This window comes from Fukomys damarensis, unplaced genomic scaffold, assembly GCF_012274545.1.
Source record: "Fukomys damarensis isolate Sample0158 unplaced genomic scaffold, DMR_v1.0_HiC HiC_scaffold_20, whole genome shotgun sequence".
NCBI lineage: Eukaryota > Metazoa > Chordata > Mammalia > Rodentia > Bathyergidae > Fukomys > Fukomys damarensis.
In genome coordinates this window covers 42,408,403-42,431,529 of record NW_022900932.1, presented here as the reverse complement: position 1 = coordinate 42,431,529, position 23,127 = coordinate 42,408,403, and the positions used below count along the sequence as shown (strand labels likewise).

The window sequence follows — 23,127 nt, the reverse complement described above, 5'->3', positions numbered from 1 at the left end:
CCCAAACCAAGGAGGGGACAGAAAATGACAGGGTCATTTGTCCTGTTCCATTTGTCTGCTGTTCCCAGAGTTTCTTGAAATAACACCATTTTCTTCACAGCGACAAGCTAGGACTTGTTTCTAGACTGTTACATTTGTCTCGTCAGCTCTCTGTTACTCTATTGCATTTGTCTCCTCGGAATTATCTCTTGCTGCATGTGGTGGTGCACACCTGTGACCCCAGTGCTCAAGAGGCCTGCCTTGATAGGACCTGCCTCTGGTTCATGCTTACTGGGAGTACGCCAAGCTGTTTCATAAAATATCTCAAAAATCTCATGATTCTGAGGCGACCTCATTATCCCTGTCTTATAACAAAGGAAACTGAGGCTTAGAGAACATCTGTGCCTACAGAGGCAGGATTTGAACCCAAGCCATCGGACCCCAGTGTCCGATGAGCAGCCCAGCCTCACAGATGGGGACACAGAGCTCCAAGAGCTCTGCCTGTGAGCAAGTAAGTGACAGAGCCCAGATGTGGGTGGAAGCTCCTGACTCCATGTCCAGCCTCTCCCAACACTTTTGGTAGCACTTCACAATCATGTTATTTTTCCAGAACCTTGCTGAGTGGGAGAGCACCGTTCCTGGTGGTCACGGGGACTGTATTTGTTGGTTTATGATCTTGTATATTCAACTGAGCTCTTTCCACGCCCCCCATTGTCAAGCGTCTGCACACACACACACATGCACGTGCACCTCGGTGCTCTTTCACCCAGACTAACAGACATACACACGAGACCACACTCAAACCCCAGGTGTAGGCACACACACACACACACACACACACACACACACACACGTGTACACCCTCTGTGCTCTATGCTTCAAGGCTGTGCTGGGGCCGAGGTGAGGAAGTAATCCTCTGGCACAGCAACATGATCGTTTTCCTTTTCTTCTGCTGATCCAGCCCCAAGGTCTAGACAGGAAAAGGCATGCAGGGCAGGAAGGAGGGCTCTGTGTGAGGGAGACAGGGAAGCAGGGAAAGCCAGCTTTGAAGGGGAAAAGGCAACCCTGTCTGAATAGCCCGTCTCAGAGGAGCCAAGTGCAAGCTAATTAAGGGCAGGAAAAGTCTTGCTTGGAGCTGCTCTGGATGGAAGCAATGCCGTGAGGCTCTGCTCAGCCAGTGGCTGTCCAGCGGGTGTGCAGACTTCCCTCTTCCAGCAGGGTGCGGTTCATGGCCTCTGTCTTAGGAGGTGGCTGTCTTGACCTTAGAGACTCTTGGAGATCCTGGGACAGGAATCCAGGCAGGAGCAACCTTTCCTGTGTGTTTGGTCATTGTTCAGCATATTATCATATTTTTTTTTGGAGGGGGGATACTGGGGATCAAACTCAGGACCTCAAGACCTTGCACTTGTGAAGCAGGTGCAGAGACACTGAGCTGAATCCCTAGTCCTTCGTATTACGTTAGCATTCTCAACATTGCATTCAACAGTGTCAGTGTCTTCCATAAGATATTAATTGATACTGCAAGGGGAAAAAAAGTATTAGTCAAACCAAGACATCTGCATTAAAAAAGACAATCACTGAGGAATTCTCAAGGCCTTTGGTTTGCTCAAAAGAACACCAAAAGAAGGAGTTCTCGACCTTATTTGATGAAAGACATCATCTTCTCAAAGGACACATAGCGCCTGTCCTTTGAATCCAGGATTAGAAATTTGATATTATAGGCATGTGTGGGTTCAGTGCTTCTTTGTGAGTGTATGTGTTGGTTTTTTTGAGACAGGGTCTCACTGTGCAATTCGGGCTGGTCTTTACTCACTTTGTAAGACAGGCTAGCTTCAAACTCACGGCAATCCTCCTGCCTCAGCCTCCACAGTGCTGTGATAACAAGCATGTGCCATCATATCTGGCTTCAGTGCTTCATTTGTGATCATGATTCAAGGTGCCTTTTTCATCCCTGCCTTCTGCTTCCTCGGGATGGCTGCTGCAGTCTAGAAAGCCCCTGAGATTTATCTAGGAAGCATCCTGTAGGTTTTCCTGAGTCCCTTGGACACCCTCTTCTGCTTAAGTGGATTGACATGCCTAACTCTTTGGGCAGGGAGCAGTCCACATGCCAGAGTACGGCAAGAAAGGAGGAGGAAAGGAGGGATACGGGGGGCTTTCAGTTGCCCTTTCACACAGTTTATTAAGCACCTCCTGTGGGGCCAGGACTTCTGTGGACAGTGCAAATACAAAGCAAAACACTGCGCACATGGAGCTGATGTGCACGCTGCAGCACCCCTGAGCCACACTGCTCACCTGCCACATGAAATACTTTTGTTCTTCTTCCTGTAATGCAGGTTCTACAGAAAAGCCTTAAACACACACACACACAAAGTTCCTGCACCCCACACTCTATGGGTGAATTCCATTCACGCCCCTCCCTTGTGCTCTCTGGGTTGGGTCAAAGATGTTCCATGCAGCAGGGATCTCAGTTGAGGCTTCACACCACAGTGGGCATAGAGGAGGGGCTGTAAGTCAGAGTTCTTGGGCTTCAGTAATCTCCCTGCTGGAGAGGATGCCCCTGTGCCCTGGTTAATAGGTGTGCGATGATGATGATGACATTGATATTAGAATGCCTTATTATTTGCCTTATTACTAGGTTTTCCTAAATGTACGTTTGCCAAACCCTGTCTAAACACTTGTAACCATGCAGATGGCACATAAACCACATTACAGGTGAGCAAACTGAGCACAGAGAGGTTAAGTAAGTGGCCTAGAGTCCCACCTCTAGTAAGGAGCAGAGCTAGGATCTGAATGTAGGTTTATAAGCCCATGCTTTGTTCATGAGCAAGCATATACTGTGGACTCTTAAATTATGACTGGCCTGACACACAACCTGGGTTAGTTTTAACTTATGAACAAAGACTTGAGTTAGGACCCGAATGCCAGCCGCTTGTGCTTCCGGATGCTCTCAGATACACATTTAACCCTTAAAGAGTTCTGGAAGAAACATTATAACATCCTTGCCTGTGTGGGGTTCACTGAGAAATACTGGGCCCGTGTCTTGCTAAGGACACTGAGAGCTGCCTGTATGCAGGAGAGAGACTTTGAAGGCCCTGTAGAGGAGCCTGAGCCTTCAATTGACCAACCTGAGTTACATCCAGCCCTTGTGAATGAATTGAGTTTGTAAGTCAAGGGTCATTGTTTTATCAATAGCATTTACTATTTATCAAGTCCCCTCACCCACCCTCGTCCTAATCTGTCGTTCTCCTCCAATAGCCATAGATGCTTCCTGGATATTCTTTGATGGACCCCTGGGTTTTTGTAAGATGCCTATAATGGGTTGTGGAGATTCTAACCCTACATTTCTTTATTTAGAATGTATGAACTGAGCTGCTACTTACCTCAGGAAAAGGACCTGAAAATCTCTGTCTATGATTATGACACCTTTACCCGTGATGAAAAAGTAGGAGAAACAATCATTGATCTGGAAAACCGCTTCCTTTCCCGGTTTGGGGCCCACTGTGGGATACCTGAGCAGTACTGTATGTAAGTCGCTTCAGCTAGGAATGGAAGCCCTGTGTGCTAGCGACTGTACCATCTGGGGAGACTTCAGCTCTCTACCAGGTGTCTCTCTTCACTGTGCCACTCTTCCTTTCCATCACTTAAATACTATTTCCAATAACAGGATTCTCTTAGGGAGAATTAGGGTCACCACACTGCCCGATTTGTATAGTAGTCTATACAGAATAGTGGTGGTTACAGAAGTGCTGGGTGGCATAGGTGACAGACAGCACTCAGAAAACCGATCCCTTCACCTCCTTTGCGAACTTGCCTCTGGTTATCAGGGATGAGGGCTAGTGATGATAGACAGCAGAAGTTCCCTGAATTGATCGATTTTGTGATACCTGCCTTCCACTGTCTGCTTTCCAGTGTTTTTCAATAGAATCTAATGAGTTAGAGTTTGCCAATTCTAGTTGATGAATTTGCCCATTATGGCTGCCATGATCTGAAGCTCCTCAGTTTTGCAGAGTAGGAAAGCTCCAGGCAAACAATAACAATAAATACATAAAAATGATGGATGGGCAGAGGCCAAATTAACATGTGGATTTTAGCCTCTAAAAGAGATTTCTAGACATTATATTGGAGTACCTAAAAGTATGTGAGTGTGCATGCGTGTGTGAGTGTGTGGAAATCCAAGAGAACTGTGGGCCCTGCTGAGACTCTGCAATGTGTGATGTTATTCACAGTTCTGGAATAAATACCTGGAGAGATCAACTGAGACCGACACAGCTGCTTCAAAACGTGGCCAGATTCAAAGGCTTCCCATCACCCATCCTCTCTGAAGATGGAGGTAGAATCAGATACGGAGGACGAGACTACAGTTTGGATGAATTTGGTGAGCCCATAGCCGGGGACTGTAAGCAAAGTACAATTACCCATTCCTACTGCTAGGTCTGAGGAGAGGGAAGGACAGAGCTGGTACCCTAATTATACCATACGAGACACTGCACACACAACTCTAACAAAAGTCACATTACAGTGCAGTTCTGTTGTCTGGTCAAGTGTCAAAGTAGACACATTTTCTTGTTTGTCTTATGTTTTACTTGACCTTTCCAGGTCGTAGCCATTTAAGCTTTGAACACAAAGTTCTAGTAACTAATTTCCATGTTATACTTAGTTCGTTCAAAAAATGTTCAGATAGTGGTGTAAGAATTTCTCTTCCAAGTTACTCCATCATTCTTCCGACCCTTCTTGAGAAGCCTCGGGGATGCAGTGGGGTGATTTGAAGAGGCTGCCAAGTTCCCATTCAGCTCATGTCCAAGCTTGGGGTTTTGCTCTTTCCCAAGCAGTAATTTGTAAAGCAACAATCTATCCTGACACATAAACAGCTCACTGTGACCAAGACTGAAATAAGCTTCAGAGAAGATCAGAGGGTATGATACGCTTTTGCATCTGAGAGAGTAGGGTGTACTCAGGGTCCTTACAGATGAATGGCTTCCCTTAGAGTGAGTGTCCCAAGTGTTCTAAGAAAACCAAGCCGGAGATTTGGGGCCTTTCATCCCTAGATGCAGAAGTCATCCTTTATACTCTAGACTGGGGGGGGGGTACTGGGGATTGAACTCAGGACTTTGCACTTGCGAGGCAGGCAGTAGAACCACTGAGCTAAATCCCTGGCCCTGTATTCCAGTGCTTTAGTTTGTGTCCAGGTTCAGGGGGAAAGAACATAGAACCAACTTCTCAATACGAGAAATGTTTAAAAATTAGGGGGCTGTGGTTTTTCAATGCCATACTGATGCTAACTGCTGTAATATTTGAACTTCCAAATTTCAGTGGCTCTATACATACACTAGACGTTTATTTTTCTTTAATTCAGCATGGGCATTTCTACAGGTGGGTGGGCTTATTCCAAATGTGCCTCATGGACTCAGGGCCCTTCCGTGATGTACCTTTGCTGTTCTTCAACAGAGGCATTCAAGGTTGCTGTCCTTCTCCACATCCAGAAGAGAAGGACATATGGAGGACCCTATGTGGCACAGATTTATGAGCTCAGTCCAGATGTGATCTGCAAGTCACTTCCATTCCAGCAGAATTTGGTCATATGGCCACTTTGAATGGCAAGGGAGGTGGCTGTGAGCCTATACCACAAAAATATATATAGTCTCATTCTGGTGTGCTCTAGTCCATTTGCTACTGGCAGTCCACAACTTGGCTGTGAACATGGGTTGGGCAAGGCCCCTGGTCCAGAGCTATTTCTGTCCACTGTTCCTTCAAGTCTAAACTTACATATTAACAGTGCCTACCTATTCTGGCAAAATTTAGAGTGAAGTGCCACAAGCTGCTCAAGGCAGTCAGGCTACACTGATCTCAAATGCCTATCCCAGTTTCGGTGCCATTTTCCATTCCAGAAGCCAACAAAATCCTGCACCAGCACCTTGGGGCCCCTGAAGAGCGCCTTGCCCTTCACATACTCCGGACTCAAGGCCTGGTCCCTGAGCACGTGGAAACGAGGACTTTGCATAGTACCTTCCAGCCCAACATTTCTCAGGTGAAAAGACTTTACATCTACACCTCAGATGTAGTGATAGTAACTTACAGATTTGCCCCTTGTATACTTTTAAATACAGATTTAGAAGTGAAACTCAAGTTAACTTCATCTCAAAGGGAATTTATTGTAAGAATTGTCAGAAAGCTCACTAAATGCAACACAGATTTTTCTATAACTCAGAACAAACTTGAATCAGAATCTCCCTTGTCTCTTGTCTGTTTTTCCCTACAAGTCTATTTAATCTACTCTTTGCCATGACCTCCTTCCTATGAGTCTAGATGCTATGGACAGTTCCTGTGTGTTTTTGTGTCATAATGTAGCCTCATCTACTTTAAAATATATAGGGACTGTTTGCCCCAACTTGGCCCAGCTGTTTATCAGTGAACCACTCAGCTGTAGGCAGGATCTGGGATGAGGGCAGAGGTCTTGGACCTGCTTGGGGAGCAATTGCCATACGAGACTAAAAGGTTAGGGAAGCAAGTCTGCAGGGCACAGGATGCAAGGTCACAAGAACCATGCACAGTAGCAGGACATGTCAGCTCCTGAAAACTGGGGAGCCCTTTCCAAAGAAGCAAAGCCAAGCATGGACAATGAAAAAATAATCTATGTGGAAGCTAGTTACAATGAACATTTCCAGACTGCAGCTGCAGAGATAGGGGTCATATAGGGTTAGGCTGTGGCTAGGAATCTGAACTTTAACAAGTACCTGGAAGGTGGTGAGAGAATCACATCTTAAGAATAGTAATCTGGTAGAGTGCTCGGTGGTAGAGTAGCTGTAAAGAAGAAGTAGAAGGAGCAGGAGGGGGGAAAGGGAAAAAAAGGGAGGTAAAGGAAGAGGAAGAGGAGGAGGGTTATTTTTCTTTGCTCAACAAAGAGCCTTACAGCCTGACAAGGCTTCCTCTCTTCCCTCAGAAATCTCAATTGTACAGGAGTCTCAAGAAATGACTAGGTGTGGAAGATTTCTCCCTTGGAATCTACCAACCTACAGCATTTGATAGACACATCCTGTGTCTAGGACTTAGGAGACACCTGGATGCCTAATGTTCTGCAGTTTGCTTGATGTGTTATAGGGCCCTGAGCATTAGAGATTAGTTGGAAGAAAGTCAGGATCATAGTAAAATATATCCTTTTCTAAGAGCGCCAGGTAATTTATTTTGATCACAATGCACTAGGAAGCCAATCTAGTGGTTTTCCTGGCAGCTTTCTTGAAAACCAGTCTCTTTTTGTCTGAAGACAGAGTCAATAGAACATCCAAAAATAGCTTGGAGACTATAAATTGGTTTTTATGCTTGATAGAGTTTGTTTAATGGTGTTTCGAGACTGTCTGGAAGAACATTCCAGTCAGATCAATAGGCCCAGTCTGTGGCAGACAAAGAGCGAAGTAGAGCCTCACCAGAACAGCAGTGTAAGTATTAGCTCATGCCTTCACTCTTCTCTTCTGTGAGCCTCCTACTGGTGGTGGACATTGGTGAGCCAATGGCAGGGAATCCTTAGCTATTGCGAACACTAATGTTCATGTTACTCAGTTACAGTTAAATACCATTTATATTACTCTGGTTCTATATCTTGAGGTGAGTGGAGAATCCCTTTGTGTTACAAAACTGGGACCAATATCCAGTAGGCAATGTGATGGTTAGTAGAGTAACAGCATGAGAACTGTTGGAGGATAAAAGACCCAATTTTAAGTCATAGCATACAGAGTGGAGGGGTAGGTAATGGGAAGTCCCTCATTTATTAACCAGGGAAAACTCAAACTATGATGCAAACAAGTGTACACAGTCGTCAGAGCCCCCTAAGTGAAGAAGGAAAGTGGGTGGCCTAAATGACATTGCAGATAAAACATTAATCTTGCCTTACTCTTCTGTTCCACTTACTGTCTTCCATATAGACCAATAAGTTAGCAAGCCTGAAGAAATAGTTTGTTAAGAAATGTAAAAGATTATGGTTTCTACCAACCATAATACAACTTTAGCCCTCTTTTCATTTTTTGATGGTTTAGGGAAAACTTCAGATGTGGGTGGATGTTTTCCCTAAGAGTTTGGGACCACCAGGCCCTCCTTTCAACATCACACCCCGAAAATCCAAGAGGTAGGTAATCTTGAGACACTGCTACCCTTGTTTGGGAACTTGGTTCAGGGACAGAGAAAAAGACTTTCAAAATGTGCTCCTTTCAGATACTACCTACGTGTGATCATCTGGAACACCAAGGATGTTATCTTGGATGAGAAAAGCATCACTGGAGAAGAAATGAGTGACATCTATGTCAAAGGGTGAGGACAGATGTTGGGGCCTGACACAAGCTCAGGAATGAAGCAGACTCCATCCTTCATTAATTGTCATTATTTTAGATGACTACTACTGCGTTCCTGGTGATTTGAAACTAATCTTGTCCTGTTAATGCAGTCTACTTGGGTAGCTGCAAGAAAACATAGGTGGGAACAGAAAGAAAAGAGGAACTCACATGGGCTTCTTTGATGAGCAGGAGTACTTAGTGATTAGAAGAACTGATTAATACTTCTTCATTTCTCTTTTAACAATGTAGATTTTCTTCAGTTTATTAAGTAGATTTTTTACTTCTGGAAGTTTTACTCATATCATTTATTTTATTCCTCTTTCATTCTTTGGATAACCAAGTTTAGAAACACAAGTTTCCAAAATTTATTTTTCTATATATTTTATTACCAGCAGCCAATGTCTATGAAAGAAGGAAATATTAGCAGGTTTCTAAGGAAAAAAAAAATTTATTCCACCAACATTAACTGAGTGCCTACATCCAAAATGTAAAATGTCATAATTGTTCATTATTCTTTTACTTCCATAAGTCAGTTTCAAATAATCCAAGTTGATGTTGATGTTAGTTTCTTACTATGCCTTGATCATACACAATGACTGCAGTATTATATTTAGTAATTAAGAAACCAGACATTGGAGTCAATTCCCTAGATTGAAATCCTGGCACCTTCCCCTGCTAGCTGGGCAAGGTCATAAGCTCACTGTCCCTTGTCTGTAGAATGAAGGTAAGGAAAATAGCTACTTCCCAGGGATATCCAGAAGATTCAGCTACTCAGGGCATTTTAAGAGAATGTAGGCAGATGGTACGCAGTATGTGGGTGTTCGCTAGAATTATTGATGTTCTACCTGGACTGAGTTTGGTTCTTTAATTTATAGAAGATAAGGCTTGTTGAAATGTAATATATTCTAAAGTGAGAACCAAGTTTCACCTGTGATCCCAAGTGCCCTTCAATCAAAATTGGTGTAAGACATAATTATTATTATTTAGGTTCACTATCAACAGGGAATGTTTCATCAAGTTCTTCATTATTCTCTCTCACTTCAAGAGCTCATTACCATTCCCCAAGGAAAACTAATCCCAGCTAATCACATATATGCAAATTTATTTGACTACTATAAGCATTTTTTTTCAAATTAAGCAAATGCAAGTAATACTGGACTGAGAAAAGACTTTCTGATTTAAAAATAAAGCTCAACTCAAAGTACCATATAAAGTTTGAAATTAAAATCCAAATACTGGGCTGGAGTGGTAGCTCAGTGATGGAGCACTTGTCTAGCATCCTTGAGATGCTGGGTCCGGTCCTCAGCACTCAAAAAAGAGACAGGCAGACACAGAGAGAAAGTAATACTATTTTTGAAAAGGTGAATAATGCATAAGTACCATGTTTAGCACTACATAAAATTGGGAGTTTCTTACAAAGCTATACATGCATGCGCACAAGTAATACAAATGAAATATTTGCGTGTCTAAAAATTAAACATGAAAATATTCACCAGAAAAGAGAGGAAGAACCAAGACCTGTCATGTAAAGGTACAAGATCCCAATAACGAATGCAACTGTACTGTGTACCTAAAATGTACCAATAAACTCAATGAGGAAAAAAATTAAAAATTAAAAAAAAGAGAGAGAGGAAGAGCTGCAGGGGGTGAGCAGCTGGGGTGGGATAATTGTGGTGCTTTAGGGACAGGTCAGGAGGTAAAGCCACCAAGGTCATAGCCAAGAGAATATAAACTTTCTTCATTGAGTTAGTTTAAACGTTAACAGTCAAAAAAAAAAATCTTTGAACTAATTTATCTAGGCATTTAATTGACCAGCAAAAAGGAATATTGTAGTTGATTAATGCTAATGCCACTTCTAATAGCAGGACTGAATGTCAGCAAATGATAACACAGTTTCCACGATCCTATTAGGCAGTGTAATAGGCATAGATTTTGGAGTTAGACTTATCTGGCAGTGATACTTAATTCCACCAATTAATGGCTGTGCAACCTGTGTAAGTTAATACAGCCTCTCTGAAGCTGCACCTGGGAAATGAAGACAGATGGGCGGTTGTTGGTAAGAATAAAATCATGCTTGATAAGTACCTGGTTCATAGGTGATGATCACGAATCTGAGCTAAAGATTTTCCCTTCTTGGGCTGGGGATTTAGCTCAGTGGTGCAACCCCCTTCCTCACAAGCTCAAGGTCTTCGCCAGTCTAAAACCAGATGTCATTCCCTGGTTCCGAACCGAGAGTCTTCCCAGTAGCAGATGTGACCTTCCTTCTAGGCACATTCATTCATTCATTAGGTGTTTGTAAAGTGCCTACCATATATCGGGCACAGGCGAAGGAAAAATGTTTCAACTGCTAAAAGTTAAGATGCTGTTACTGAAGTGAATGCTCATAGACAGCCAGTTTACATCTTCCTTGCCAGTCTCATTAATAAGATCAGAGTGAATTTAACAGCAACAGAAAAGGAAGCTGCAAGATTATTTGATTTGTGCCCTTTTTTGTTTGCGAAATAAAATATGGGAAAGGAAATGATAAAATTGTGAGCTAACTTGTATTCGTTGAGCCTATCAGCGGTGATGACAGACGCTAATGAGTCATAGTTGTGAAGACTAAAATCATAACCAGCAGGCTTAGAAGTGCCCAAAATAGAAGCTACATTGTTGATATTTTCCAGAAAATTTCGCCTTAGCCTTGCTAACTGAAGTCTAAAGGGTTTCCTGCTTTGGTTTTAGAGGAATTATATTTTACTTGGCTCTAGCCTGTGTTGGATGCAATAGAGTGCCTCCCCTTCATAAATCACCTCAACTCTGTAGATAACTGGAAGTTGCCCAAGAACAGTGCATTAATTCTCTCTGCTCTTCACCCCCCTAATCACTGCACAATTTTGCAGCTAGATTGCTTGTCAGTCACATCAAGTCAAGTCTATTTGCCTCTGCTTTTCAGCTGGATTCCTGGTAATGAAGAAAACAAACAGAAAACAGATGTCCACTACCGGTCCTTGGATGGTGAAGGAAATTTTAACTGGAGATTTGTCTTCCCGTTTGACTACCTCCCTGCCGAACAACTTTGTGTCGTCTCTAAAAAAGTGAGCTCCAAACTATGACCGCAGGAAGTGGATGTCATGGGTCTTCCTTAGCTCAGAAACTCAGAGGAGGTCAGAGCTGCACAGGACCTTGAGGTCATTAAGTCCAGTTCCCTCTCGGTACAAATGGGGAATCTGAAACCCACAAAGGTGTAGAACTTGCTTATGATCACAAAACAATGACAGTGATTTGTATAATTAGGAAGTAAAAGGAATGCTCTTTCCCCTAACAGACTGGCAGCAGGGTAAAAAATAAAGGGCAAAACTAAGGGTCTTATATCAACATGTACAACGCATTTGTGTTTTGTGTGGAAGCAGAGACTGATTTTTCCCATGATAGGCAGAACCAAATAGCAAAGCATGGTGTCCCCTTTCCTGTCCTTATTAAGCCTCAGCATCCTTGTTATCTTGCTCAGAAGCACTTCCAAGAGCCTTCACAGCCCCCATGGTCTTAATTAGTTAAACTTTCAGATACAGAATTCAACTCAACTGGCTTAGATCAAAAAAGTAACTTATTGGTTCACATTCCTAAAAAGTCCAGGGTTGGCTGGCCTTAGGAACATCTGGATCCCTCGTAGAAGTGGTGGCTTTGGAAATTGGCCTCATGCTGCCCGTACTCTACCTCCCTCTTTGGGCTCATTTCCCAGTGGGCTCTTCCCTGGTGGATCTGGGATGGCAGCCAGCAGCCCCAGGCCACATTCTGCCTCTTTGCAAACTTTAGCAGGAAGAGAAGAAGGGAGCCCTGCTGGTGCCAGCTAGCCTTTGCCTCAGTATCTCTGCCTGTTTGGGGCCACGTGCCCTTCCCAAAGCTCCTTTGTTGTGCAGAGATGCAGAGCTCTGATTGGGCAGGCTCTGGAGTTAACAAACATATCTCGCCAGATTGCACCATCTGGGTAAGGAGTTGCCCCCCAAGAATAATCTGGGTGTTTTACCCCAGAAGAGGGCCCAGTACCTGGGTGAACAATAACAGATGTCTTCTGTAGGATCCCTGTCCCGTTCCTATTCCCACATTTCATTAGCTTTCCCAGCCTCTGCCTGGATACCTTCTCTGCTCACAGCCAGTTGAAATATACTTTCCCTGTGTCTCATCAAGGCAGGCGCTTCCCTCTGCAGGCCCTACTTAGTGCTGATCTGTATGAGGACTTTTTCCATGCCAGGTGGGATGGAGGGCCTCAAAGGGGACATTGGAGGCACAGAGGCTTGCCATGGTATCACATCATGCATACTTTCAAGTGATGACGCAGGATGAGAGGAGGGATTTGAGGTCGGGCTGGTCCGCAGGTAAAGTTCCTCTTCCTGTATACTTACATCAAAGCCTGGGCCGCTCCATTCCTTGAGTGGTACTTAGAGCCTGACCCCACATAGAATAGTGAGGCAGCAACGGATGAGAGTAGCAGGACAGGGTTCCCAGCCCCTCAGAGCCAGGCCCTCTGAGCCCTGAAAAAGACAATGTGCCTAGACAATGCAAAACAAACAAAAAGACAACCCAGTGATTTTCCTTCAGATTTACACAGCACTGAGGCAATTCCCCATCTGTGAGGGCCAGAGAAAATTAGGTGTAGCTGGGCTGTGAAGGCATTGTTCTTAGCTTATATCATCTAGGCAGAGTCCGGAACCAGAAGTAAGAACATGAAGGATTCTTTCCTGGTCCTCCCTCTGCCTACTTGTACTGTGAGGGATCTGAAGTTCTTAGGTAACCACAGGTGTGTAAAAGCTAGTGGTATTTTTCAGAAACCAAAAATGCTAGGACATTTTGAGAGTGGAATCTAGATCCCAGCCTCCACCACATGTAAAAAGAACATGCACTCATCAGGGAGGGCTGGACCAAAGGTAGCTGAACAGAGGTGACACCACAGCAGGTGATACCGTGGGTCTGGCATGCCTGGCTTTAGGGGGATTTGAGGAGGCGGTAGTGGACTTCAGGAGGAAATTAGTCTCTCCTCAACCCCCAGGATAGGCAGTAGGAAGTCACACTGATAGGAACATGCTGATAGGAAGCCTGCTGTTGAGGAGCAGCCTGGGACATCCTTTTTGTCACCCAGCTGGTAGCCTTGAGACTTCCTGGAGAGATTGGTGGCTTTCCATACACAAAGTGAAAGGATGGGCTCAAAGGGAAGGAGTGTCCAGGGAGTACAGAGGAGATAAAAGGCCCCATGCTACCGAGCTATTTTCAGGGGTCAGAGGTGAGGGTTTCAGAGTTCACTCCTCAGGATAATTTAGTTTTTCCCTGTGTCTTATCATTTTAGGAGCATTTCTGGAGTATTGACCAAACGGAATTTAGAGTCCCACCCCGGCTGATTATTCAGATATGGGACAATGACAAGTTTTCTTTGGACGACTACTTGGGTATGGCTTACATACAGATAATTTTCTCTAATAAACAGTGTTTGGAATTGGTGAAATCATTAAAACTGGGAAGTAAGTACTTAAATCTCTAAACTTGTCAGTGATGGGGCAGGGGCACTAAAGGGCACGTCCTCTGGGCAGTGTGGACTGGCAGTAATTATTACCCCATTCCATGGCCCTGCTCCTAAAGCTGTCATAGAAGAGATTGCACAGGGGATTCCCCAGCCTGCTGCCTCAACTTCCAAAACACCCACAGCTCTCTGTCCTCTTCCCTGTTCTTAGAAGTCGGCAAGGCTCCTAAGACACTCTCTCCCCTGGCACTGCTCTTTTCCCTAAAGGCATCGTCTTCTGCACAAAGGCACTAGTTGCCTGCCTCCCACCTGGGCCCCTCCTGATCTTGGCTCCCTTTTCCTCCTACTCTTCAAAGTCAGTCCTTCCCTGAAGTTTCCCGGCTCTTTTCCAGTGCCTCCACCTCCAACCAGAGATCTCAAAGTGTGGCATCTAAAGCAGAATATGGAGCCTGGTCTCTCACAGTGCCTGGCATACTGTTATATGACACCATTACAGTGAATATTCCCAGTTTAACCTTTCACTTTATATTCTGCTACCACTTCAAATTTATCATGACTCCATATTTTCCCCCAACCTCATGCCTTCTCTTCCTGTGTGCCAGTTTGGACCCATTTTCTCATAGCTCACTGTTGCAGTAGTCCTTGATTAGTCTGCCTGCTTCCATCTGCTGCCGGGGGATCTTCCTGGCCAAGGAAAAGCCTGCCAGTGACTGTCTTACTCTTCCCTTCATCCTCACCATTCTTCTGACCTAGCTGCTACTTAATAAGAGTGGAACAAACAAATGACTATGCAGGTATGATAAGTTACAAAGCCTATGGGCAGAAAATTCCGCAATAGTAGAGAGGTTTCCCTTAGAATTTAAATTAAATAATTTACAACAAATAAAAAAATGACTATCGCAAAATGGCTAGTGAACCAATCGTTGAAAGGAGAAATAAGAGAAAAGCAGATGTAAGCTCAGAAAGGGCTAGGGTCAGCTGTGGTTTATAATGAAGGGCAGTCTATAAGCCCAATTATCTATAGACGATCTGCTGCAACATTCCTCCTGCTGCTCCTCTTCACCAGACTCTTGTGCTACTAGTGCATTGACTTGACCATGCATCACAGACACAATTTTCTTGAGGAAAGGACTCACTTGAGTTCTCAGAGATACCAAAGAGTTAATGCCTCCCATCACAGAAGAGAACACATGCTTCTCCAAACTCCCCAGTCCTGGCCAGCATTCTGAGTTTCTGGTGAAGACTTCCGGTTACGTTTCTTCAAACTCCTACTTCTGAGGTTACTCTTGGAGAAGACCGGATGTGAATATTCCATGGAGCTTTCCATGTCCCAAGCACCCCTTATATACACCCAAAGCCAAATGACGTCTCTGTGCAGAGCAGCTCAAAGTCAAAATGAACAAATTTCAAATGCAAGGGTCTTGAGTTCAGTGGAAACTTTGGCTATAGATGTTTAATTGCTTTGAGGTTATAGAAGAACTCTGTTTATGCTCATGTCTTTGAAAAGGAAAATATGCAGTGCTCTATGAGATGCTGAGCAGTGGAAAGCTATTTCTTCTGCCGTTTCTCATCCTATCTGGAAAGAATTTAAATATCCATCGTTGTCCTTTTCTCTACCTCACCCATCACCTGTTCAAAATCACTGCCTGCTTCTCCTCTGAAAAGAACATTCTGTGCACTCATGAACAAAGGCTGATTCACTTGAAGCTTGTTTGGACTTACTGCTGTTTTCTTGCCTAGGTTTCCTGGAACTTGATTTGCATCACACAATCATCCCAGCAAAATCATCAGAGAAATGCAATTTGGACATGATTCCAGACTTCAAAGCCATGGACCCCCTTAAGGCTAAAACCGCCTCACTCTTTGAGCAGAAGTCCATGAAAGGGTGGTGGCCGTGCTTCGCAGATAAAGACGGCTGTCGCGTGATGGCTGTATGAGTATTTCTTGGTTGGGGATTATGCATTCCTTTTACCATTTAGGTCCTCCTCTTTAGCAATAGATTACCTCAGATAAGACAGGGAAGTGTTAAATAGGTTGGAAATAGCTTGTACCTGGGACTATACGAAAAGCTGGGAGATACTCTGAGTATATATTTCGAATTGAGAGAAGGTGAAGAGGTTGGAATAGTCAAAAACAGGGGAGCCCAAGTGACTGTGCAATGTTTTTTTAGAACACACTGGTTCTCCTTTACCAAGATTAATTGATGCTGAGCTTCCAGGACAATTCAGTACAGAAAAGAGAACTTTAAATTTGAGCTTTTCTATCTGAAAGGAAATAATTGGAGGAAGCAGGAAGTGCTAAGAAGACCATAACCTACAAGCATGTTTGGGGTTGCAAGTGTTTTTTGACATAGAAACAGAAGTGCAGCTTACCGTACCATGTCACAGAAGACCACCTGATTCATAATGTATCATTATGCATTAGCCAACATTTACTATTTATTATGAACCAGGTAACATTCATAATCTAATTTTAACACAATATTAATGTGTTATTTTCATAAATTGCACTCCTTCAAAGTGCCCAATTCGATGAATTTTGACAGAGGTTTGCACCCATGGAACCATCCCCATTACCAAGAGCCAACACCTTCCTATCACCCCAGAAATTTCCTATGTACTCTGCGGTTCACTGCTACCTTCACCCCAGCCCCAGGAAATCACTGATCTGCTTTCTGTCTCTATAGATTAGTTTGCACATAATCTTATTCAATTCTGTTAACAATTCCATGAAGTAGATACCCCCTCCATTTTACTGACTCAAAAAAGCAGACTTGCAGAAATGGAAAACCCAGTGCCACCCGCACTCCTCTGCCTAAGTGAATGTCAGCATCCGGACTTCTCAAGTCCTTGGGGATTTAGTGGGCTTTCCTAGGTCCTGTTACAACCTTAGTTAAGACAGATTATCAAAGAGGGTGCATTTCTAGATCTCTTTCTATTCCACTGCCCTTGCTTACACATGAGGACAGAATAGGACCTTTCTGGGACTGCTATTAACGTAACAAGTGATTACCTATATAGAAAGTTTAAGCAGCCCTGGCACATCCTTCAGGAACCTGTCAACAGGCAGCAGCGCTTATCCACACATTCATTTATTCACTATTTAGCTAATACATGAAGAATACATACTAAGTGGGGGCCCTCCTGTGCATAGTAGGGGTATGATAGAAGCAGAAAGAGGCATGGCCCTGCTCTCTTGGAGCCTGCAGTTAGTGCTCCATAAATGTTAGATATTATTCTGAGCAGTATTCAGGATGGTCTGATCCACATCGTTACAAAGGAAGGTATGCGTGCAGGCAAGCTGACTGATGTGAGAACACTATAATGACAGGGGCATGGAGAATGAGAAACAGGAAGTGGGGGAAGCAATTTGTCCTCTCAGTTTCCCACCTGGAGTTGGTTCAGAAACACATGAAGAGGAAATGTGAATAAATCTCTTGAGGAAAATTCAAGGCAATCTAAGGATTGTTTTACAAGACTAAAAATCATTGCTCAGGGAATACTCCACGGGTTGAAGTAAAAATATTTGTGAAACGTGATGTCATGTGTTTAACCTGTTCTGCTTTACTGAAGGGGAAAGTGGAGATGACACTGGAGGTCCTCAATGAGAAGGAAGCCGACGAGAGGCCAGCTGGAAAGGGGCGGGATGAACCCAACGTGAACCCCAAGCTGGACCCACCAAAGTGAGAGGCCCTCTTTGTTCTCTACGTTGTCTGATCCCCAAACACCTGCAGTCTAAAAACCTGTCCCAGTTGGCTTCATGGAATGGATTAGCTGTTGTCCTCCTAATTTTATACTTGATAATGGCTTGTGGGGGTGGAGAGGTGGGTGATCTGGCTTCACTTTAACCATTCTCCTTCCCCGTGAAACCAAAGTTCAGGGTTCTCAGCACCCTAGGATGCTGTGATGTGTAGCTGAGGCTTTCTCAGCCACTGTAGGAGATAGTAGCTTTCCCTGAGCTGATAGATGTCACTGGATACTGCTTGAGATAAATTACAGTAGTCCTGTTCTCCACCCCGAAGTTGGGGAGATAAAACCATTTCTTTGTGCCGCAGCCGACCAGAAACCTCCTTCCTCTGGTTCACCAATCCGTGCAAGACTATGCGGTTCATTGTGTGGCGCCGGTTCAAGTGGGTCATCATAGGCCTGCTGATCCTGCTCATCCTGCTGCTCTTCCTGGCTGTGCTCCTCTACTCCTTACCGGTAGGCAGCCTGGGTCTCTCATCTTGGCTCTCTCTGGGTGCATCTGTGCTCCAGTGGCCAACTTGGTATCTGCCGGTGCTGCTACTCAGAAGAATGACCCACTGAGCAGCTGTGGTGTTGCAACCCTTACACATGTGAAAAATGTGTTGTAATGTGGCCAATGATTACAGTTACCTTCCTGGGGTTTCACAAATTACAGATAATACTTTATGGCCTGAAAAAAACAACAACAACAACAACACTGGCTTCAGGGATCTTGAAGAGGCACTCAGGTGCCGATCAGTATACTGTATGTCTGGACTGGGAACAGCATTTCCTGGCATTCAAGGGTTCCTGGCCTGGGCTCATGATGGATTTCCACAAACCCGTATTTATTCATGCTAGATAGTTGACCCCTTTGCCCCTAATATTGCTTTTATTTGTTCAGACAGCTTTGCTCACATTATTTTCTACAAAAATCTTATTGTTTAAGGCCCATGTCACATATAACCTGTTTTTAAATTTTCCCATAATCACCCAAGTCACAAATAGGAGTCTAACTGAAGGTTTGGCCGCATGCTTAAAAGCCCTGCCTTCATCCCTCCACTCAGTAAATTTATTGAGCATCTACCATACCTGCTATAGGCTAGGAATTAGTATGCAGAGAGACCAAAGGCATGGTTTCTAACCCTGAACAGTTCAGAGTCTGGGAACAAACAGGCCTTTGAACAAGTACATACTGTGGGAGCCAAGTTGTTACAGAAGTGTGAACAAAGGACAGTAGAAGTCCATTACTGAGGACACGTTTGAGGGGGGTGGCATTTAAGATCAGTTTGGCGAGTGGAAAGGAGATTTTCCATGCAGTGGAAGCTGTGGGTAGAAGCAAGGGGTAGGGCACCAAGTGCCACAGAAGGCACCCATAAGCTCATACACCCATCCTATCGATCGTCATGTAGGTAAGCTTGTGTTTAGTAGCATAGTCAGAGCCACAGTAGCAGTTTTTACTTGTTTGTTTTGGTGCTATGGATGGTACCTAACCCCTGGTGTGTACTAGGCACATGCTCCACCCTGAGCTACACTTCCAGACCCGTTCAGTTTTGCATCTCCATTTTTTCCCAAACTAATACTTCCAGTTCTCCGCTTATATATAGCCCAGTCTGCCTTGACCCTTTAAAACTCCACATAATTATTTCTTTTTCCTGGCTTAGATTCTATTGATGTAAACCAGTGGTTCTCTGTGGGGGGGATGGACATTATCCCTCCAGAGGTTTGGTCAAACTCTGAAGACATTCTGGTTATTGGAACTGGACGAATTTCGGGGCATGAGGGCACATGCCTATAATCCTAGTACTCAGGAGGCTGAGGCAGGAGAATTGCTGTCAGTTCAAGGCCAGCCTGGGCTACATAATGAATTCAAGGCCAGCCTGGAAAACATAGCAAGGCTCGATCTCAAAAAGAAAAAGAGAAAAAAGAATTGGAGGGATTTTCTGCCATTTGGTGGGTGGAGGCCAGGGATGCAGCTAAGCATCTGCTGTGCACAGAACAGCCCCACTATAAAGAATCATCTGGGGAGGGCCAGGGATTTAGCTCAGTGGTTCAGTGGTTCTGGCGCCTGCCTTGCAAGCGCAATGACCCGAGTTTGATCCCCAGTACCAAAAAAAAAAAAAAAAAAAAAAAAAAAAAAAAAAAAGAATCATCTGGCCCTAAACATCAGTACTGCTGTTATTGAGAAACCCTAATTTAAATAAATATGTAGATATATTGACATATACAGATATGCACTGTTTCCTTTCCAGAACTATTTGTCAATGAAGATTGTGAAGCCAAATGTATAATGAAAACAGTGACTTCAAGAGTCATCTAGCAATAACGGATTCTGCCTCTTTTTATGGATAAAATTCAAATGTGATTTTGTGTTTGAGACTACAGCTCAGGGCCATGTTACACTACTTTACCAAGGCTCATCCATTCCCAGAACATCTAAATCCTGGAAAGTCAAGCCAATGAGCAACATTTTTATATTCTTGTCCTTTGAAGTATTAAAAGTTTTATTTTCTAAAGCCTTAAATGTTTTTTTCAGAATATTTTTCAAGGTGGCTGGTTCCATTTAAAAATCAGCTTTTTATGTGTCTTCTACTCTGTGATGCAAGTTTGAAAACTGATGAAACAGAATTTGAAAATTTCTGTATTTTGACATCAGGTATTTCCTATTTGTACCTAAGAAAAAGAACTGTGGATTATAAAAACAATAACTACAGTTACTATTATTTAAGCCTGCAACCATTTTTATGATATTTTGTATGGATAAACATCATGAAACTCTATTCAACCTCTACTGAAAACATGAATAAAAGTGTTTCACTTTTCACTCATAGCTGTTTGTTAAGTCTGTGGGCCTAATTGGTATGGAGCCAGCTTCTAGCCCCATGGTAAGGACGGAATACTCAGCTTGCCAGCTGACCATAAACTTCATTAGTGTGCTGACAAATTGAGCAGTTGGTCCTACTGAAGCTAATATAATAAATAACAAATATGAACACTTATTTGGGAACAGGGCATTGCTCAGTGGCAAAGCATTGGACTAGCATGTGCGAGACCCTGGGTTTAATCCCTGGCACCACAAAACAGAAAGTTAGCGGCAGGGGGTTTAGCTCAGTGGTTCCAGCACCGGCTTCCCCAGCGCAAGGACCCAAGTTCAATCCCCAGTACCAAAAAAAGAAAGCTAACAATTATTAAAGGTAATTATCCTGTGCAAGGGACTATTGTAAATGCTCTGTGTTTAACTAATTAGATCATCAAAATAACCCTATAAAGCTAGGTGAGTAACATTATTCTTAACCCCATTTTACAGTTAAATAGATTGAAGGACAAAGAGGTTAAGTAACTTGCTTAAGGCCGCACAATCAGCAAATGATGGAGCTGGAATTTGAACCCAGGTATTTTGGTTTCTTAATGTCTCTTAACCACGATACTACATCACCACTGTGAGATGTGTTAAGAAGGGCAAGATAGTGTGACCTCATGCCACACCAAAGACAGCATGCTTTCTAGAATACGAGATTAGATCTATATCTCCACAGTGAGATCAGCATACAGTCCTATTAAAACAGCAACTTAGCTCAGTGGCACCGCACCTGCCTCACAAGCACAAGGTCCTGAGTTCAACCGCTGGTACCACAAAAAAAAAACAACTTAGTGCTGAGGGGAGCAAGAAATGGTGCAATAGCAGCAATGCTGCTTGGTCAAAGTAATACACATTTTACACACAGTTATACTACCAGTTGTTTGTGTTGGCATTATTGCTGACATGTTTCATGGTTTGAGAGGCAGTGCTGTTTTGTTTTCTGTGCTGGGCATCAAGCAACCCAGGGTGTCACACATGCTAGGCAAGTGCTGTACAAATGAGCTACATCCCTGCCCCATGATTTTGATATCTTCATTCCTTTAAATGTTCTGGCAAAACTCCTGGCAATCAGTATGTTCAGTCATAAAAGCACCGAGAGACACAGCTTTGGCCGAATCTTCATGCTTGTTGATCCCTGGACACTTTGTACCCTCCTTCCAGGGAGGCCACTCTCATCTCCACCCACACAGAGGGCCACCGCCCTCACCCTCACTGGCAGGACTCTTACCCATCCAGTGCCAGGCTCTCCTTCACACCTGCTGGGCCCCAAATTGATCCTTCAGTCTCACAGGTAAACAAACTAGTACAAACTTTCTGGAGATGTGTTTATATATCTCCAGTGCCCAGCAGGTACTCAATACATGGTAGTTTAGGTGCTGCAGTATACTGGCTAACATGAAGTATCCTAGTTCCAAAACCAGAACTAAGAACAGGTTCTTTTTCTTCCAGCCAGGTGACCTTTAGACAGGAGGCAGACTCACTAAGTAGGAGGGAAGCAAAAGTAAGATGGAAGGCTTCCTTCCCAAGACCCAGACAGAGGGAAGGAGGATCCCACAGCTCAGCGGTAGGAAAAGAGGGTCAGCTCCTGCAACTCCAGACACTGCTCTGAAGATTTCTTTGGTGGGAGTGGGGAAACTTGCACTGTTCTTGTGATAGAGCATAGATGCCCTGTTTACATCCAGCTATTTCAATAGACCCATCCTCATTGGGGCTGACTGGTGTCATCACAGTCAAGAGTGGCCAGCTATCCACAGGCTAGGCCAGCAAGCACAGAAAAAACCCTCCAGTCCTGTCAAGTCATATTGTTTCTACACCCTAACTAATGCTTTCTAGCAATACCACATCATCTTGCTTCAATCTTAACTGGAGGTCTACAGCTTTTATCTAGTTTAGAAGACACTCTGATGAGGAAAGGGAGGTAGTATTTTTTTAAATGGCATTTTCTAAAAGAACAAGTAGCTTCACAAAAGAGCACTGTTTCAGGAAAGATGTTGTTTGAAAATTTTCACCATCAGTATGACACTGGCATGGGCCAATCAGAATGGCTGCTTTGACACATTAGGCTAAGACACTAAAGGCAATAAGAACTAAAACTGCCTTGCCAGTAGGTGCAAGTTGAGTATTAGTCTTTGACCCAGGGAATCGTACAAATACCCGTACACAGTGCCTCAGCCCAGGAAATAGATGCTTAGTGGACAGATCAATGAATGGCTGGCTGAGAGAAGAGTCCTTCCCTTCTCTGCCTTTACCACACTTAACTGGAAGCCACTAGTATAGTTCCTTCCAGTAAATGGCAGTAAAGCTCTACTGAGAATGAAATCATTCCCATGGAGAGTATTGAACTGGGCTTTTTGGGTAGACCACTCCTCCCCCAGAAAAAGCCTCATCTTATCAAAAGATAATAGTTCTTCAGTTGAGGTTGTTAGCCGCCAGCGACCTATAAATGATAGCTAAAGGCTGGAACTAATCACAGTCCAGTCAGATTGTCACTTCACTGTGAATTAAATAACACTGAAGCCTAACTGACTGCAGACAGTGCCACCATTCATGTTGGAGCTTTCATTAGGAAAATAAATCTCCATCAATGCCTTAGGATGACTGACAGACTAGCACTTGATTTTGTTTTGTTCTTCCTTTCTTATTTTGAGGCTAGCAGGGGCAGTGTGTCACAATTAAAGCTGCAGGTTGCTTCAAAGGGTTGTTCTGAAACAGTGCAGAGGTGCCTGGTTTGCCGAGCTCTTTGTCCCTCTGAGT

The 23,127-nt window shown here is 43.8% G+C and overlaps 1 protein-coding gene across 5 annotated transcripts in view; it reads left to right on the top strand.

Annotated features, from left to right (window-relative positions):
* Myof (myoferlin) overlaps positions 1 to 20,271 on the top strand; it is a 142,582-nt gene extending 122,311 nt beyond the window's left edge. For all 5 annotated transcript variants that reach the window (XM_010632083.3, XM_010632085.3, XM_010632082.3 and 2 more), the window contains 11 exons: positions 3,334 to 3,504; positions 4,206 to 4,354; positions 5,865 to 6,004; positions 8,004 to 8,092; positions 8,179 to 8,274; positions 11,233 to 11,374; positions 13,618 to 13,717; positions 15,529 to 15,719; positions 17,361 to 17,470; positions 17,843 to 17,990; positions 19,766 to 20,271. In XM_010632083.3, coding sequence (XP_010630385.1) covers positions 3,334 to 3,504; positions 4,206 to 4,354; positions 5,865 to 6,004; positions 8,004 to 8,092; positions 8,179 to 8,274; positions 11,233 to 11,374; positions 13,618 to 13,717; positions 15,529 to 15,719; positions 17,361 to 17,470; positions 17,843 to 17,990; positions 19,766 to 19,804 — 1,375 coding nt within the window. In that variant the 3' untranslated portion in view covers positions 19,805 to 20,271. The remainder of the gene's footprint in view (positions 1 to 3,333; positions 3,505 to 4,205; positions 4,355 to 5,864; positions 6,005 to 8,003; positions 8,093 to 8,178; positions 8,275 to 11,232; positions 11,375 to 13,617; positions 13,718 to 15,528; positions 15,720 to 17,360; positions 17,471 to 17,842; positions 17,991 to 19,765) is intronic.
* Positions 20,272 to 23,127: the final 2,856 nt, after the last annotated feature.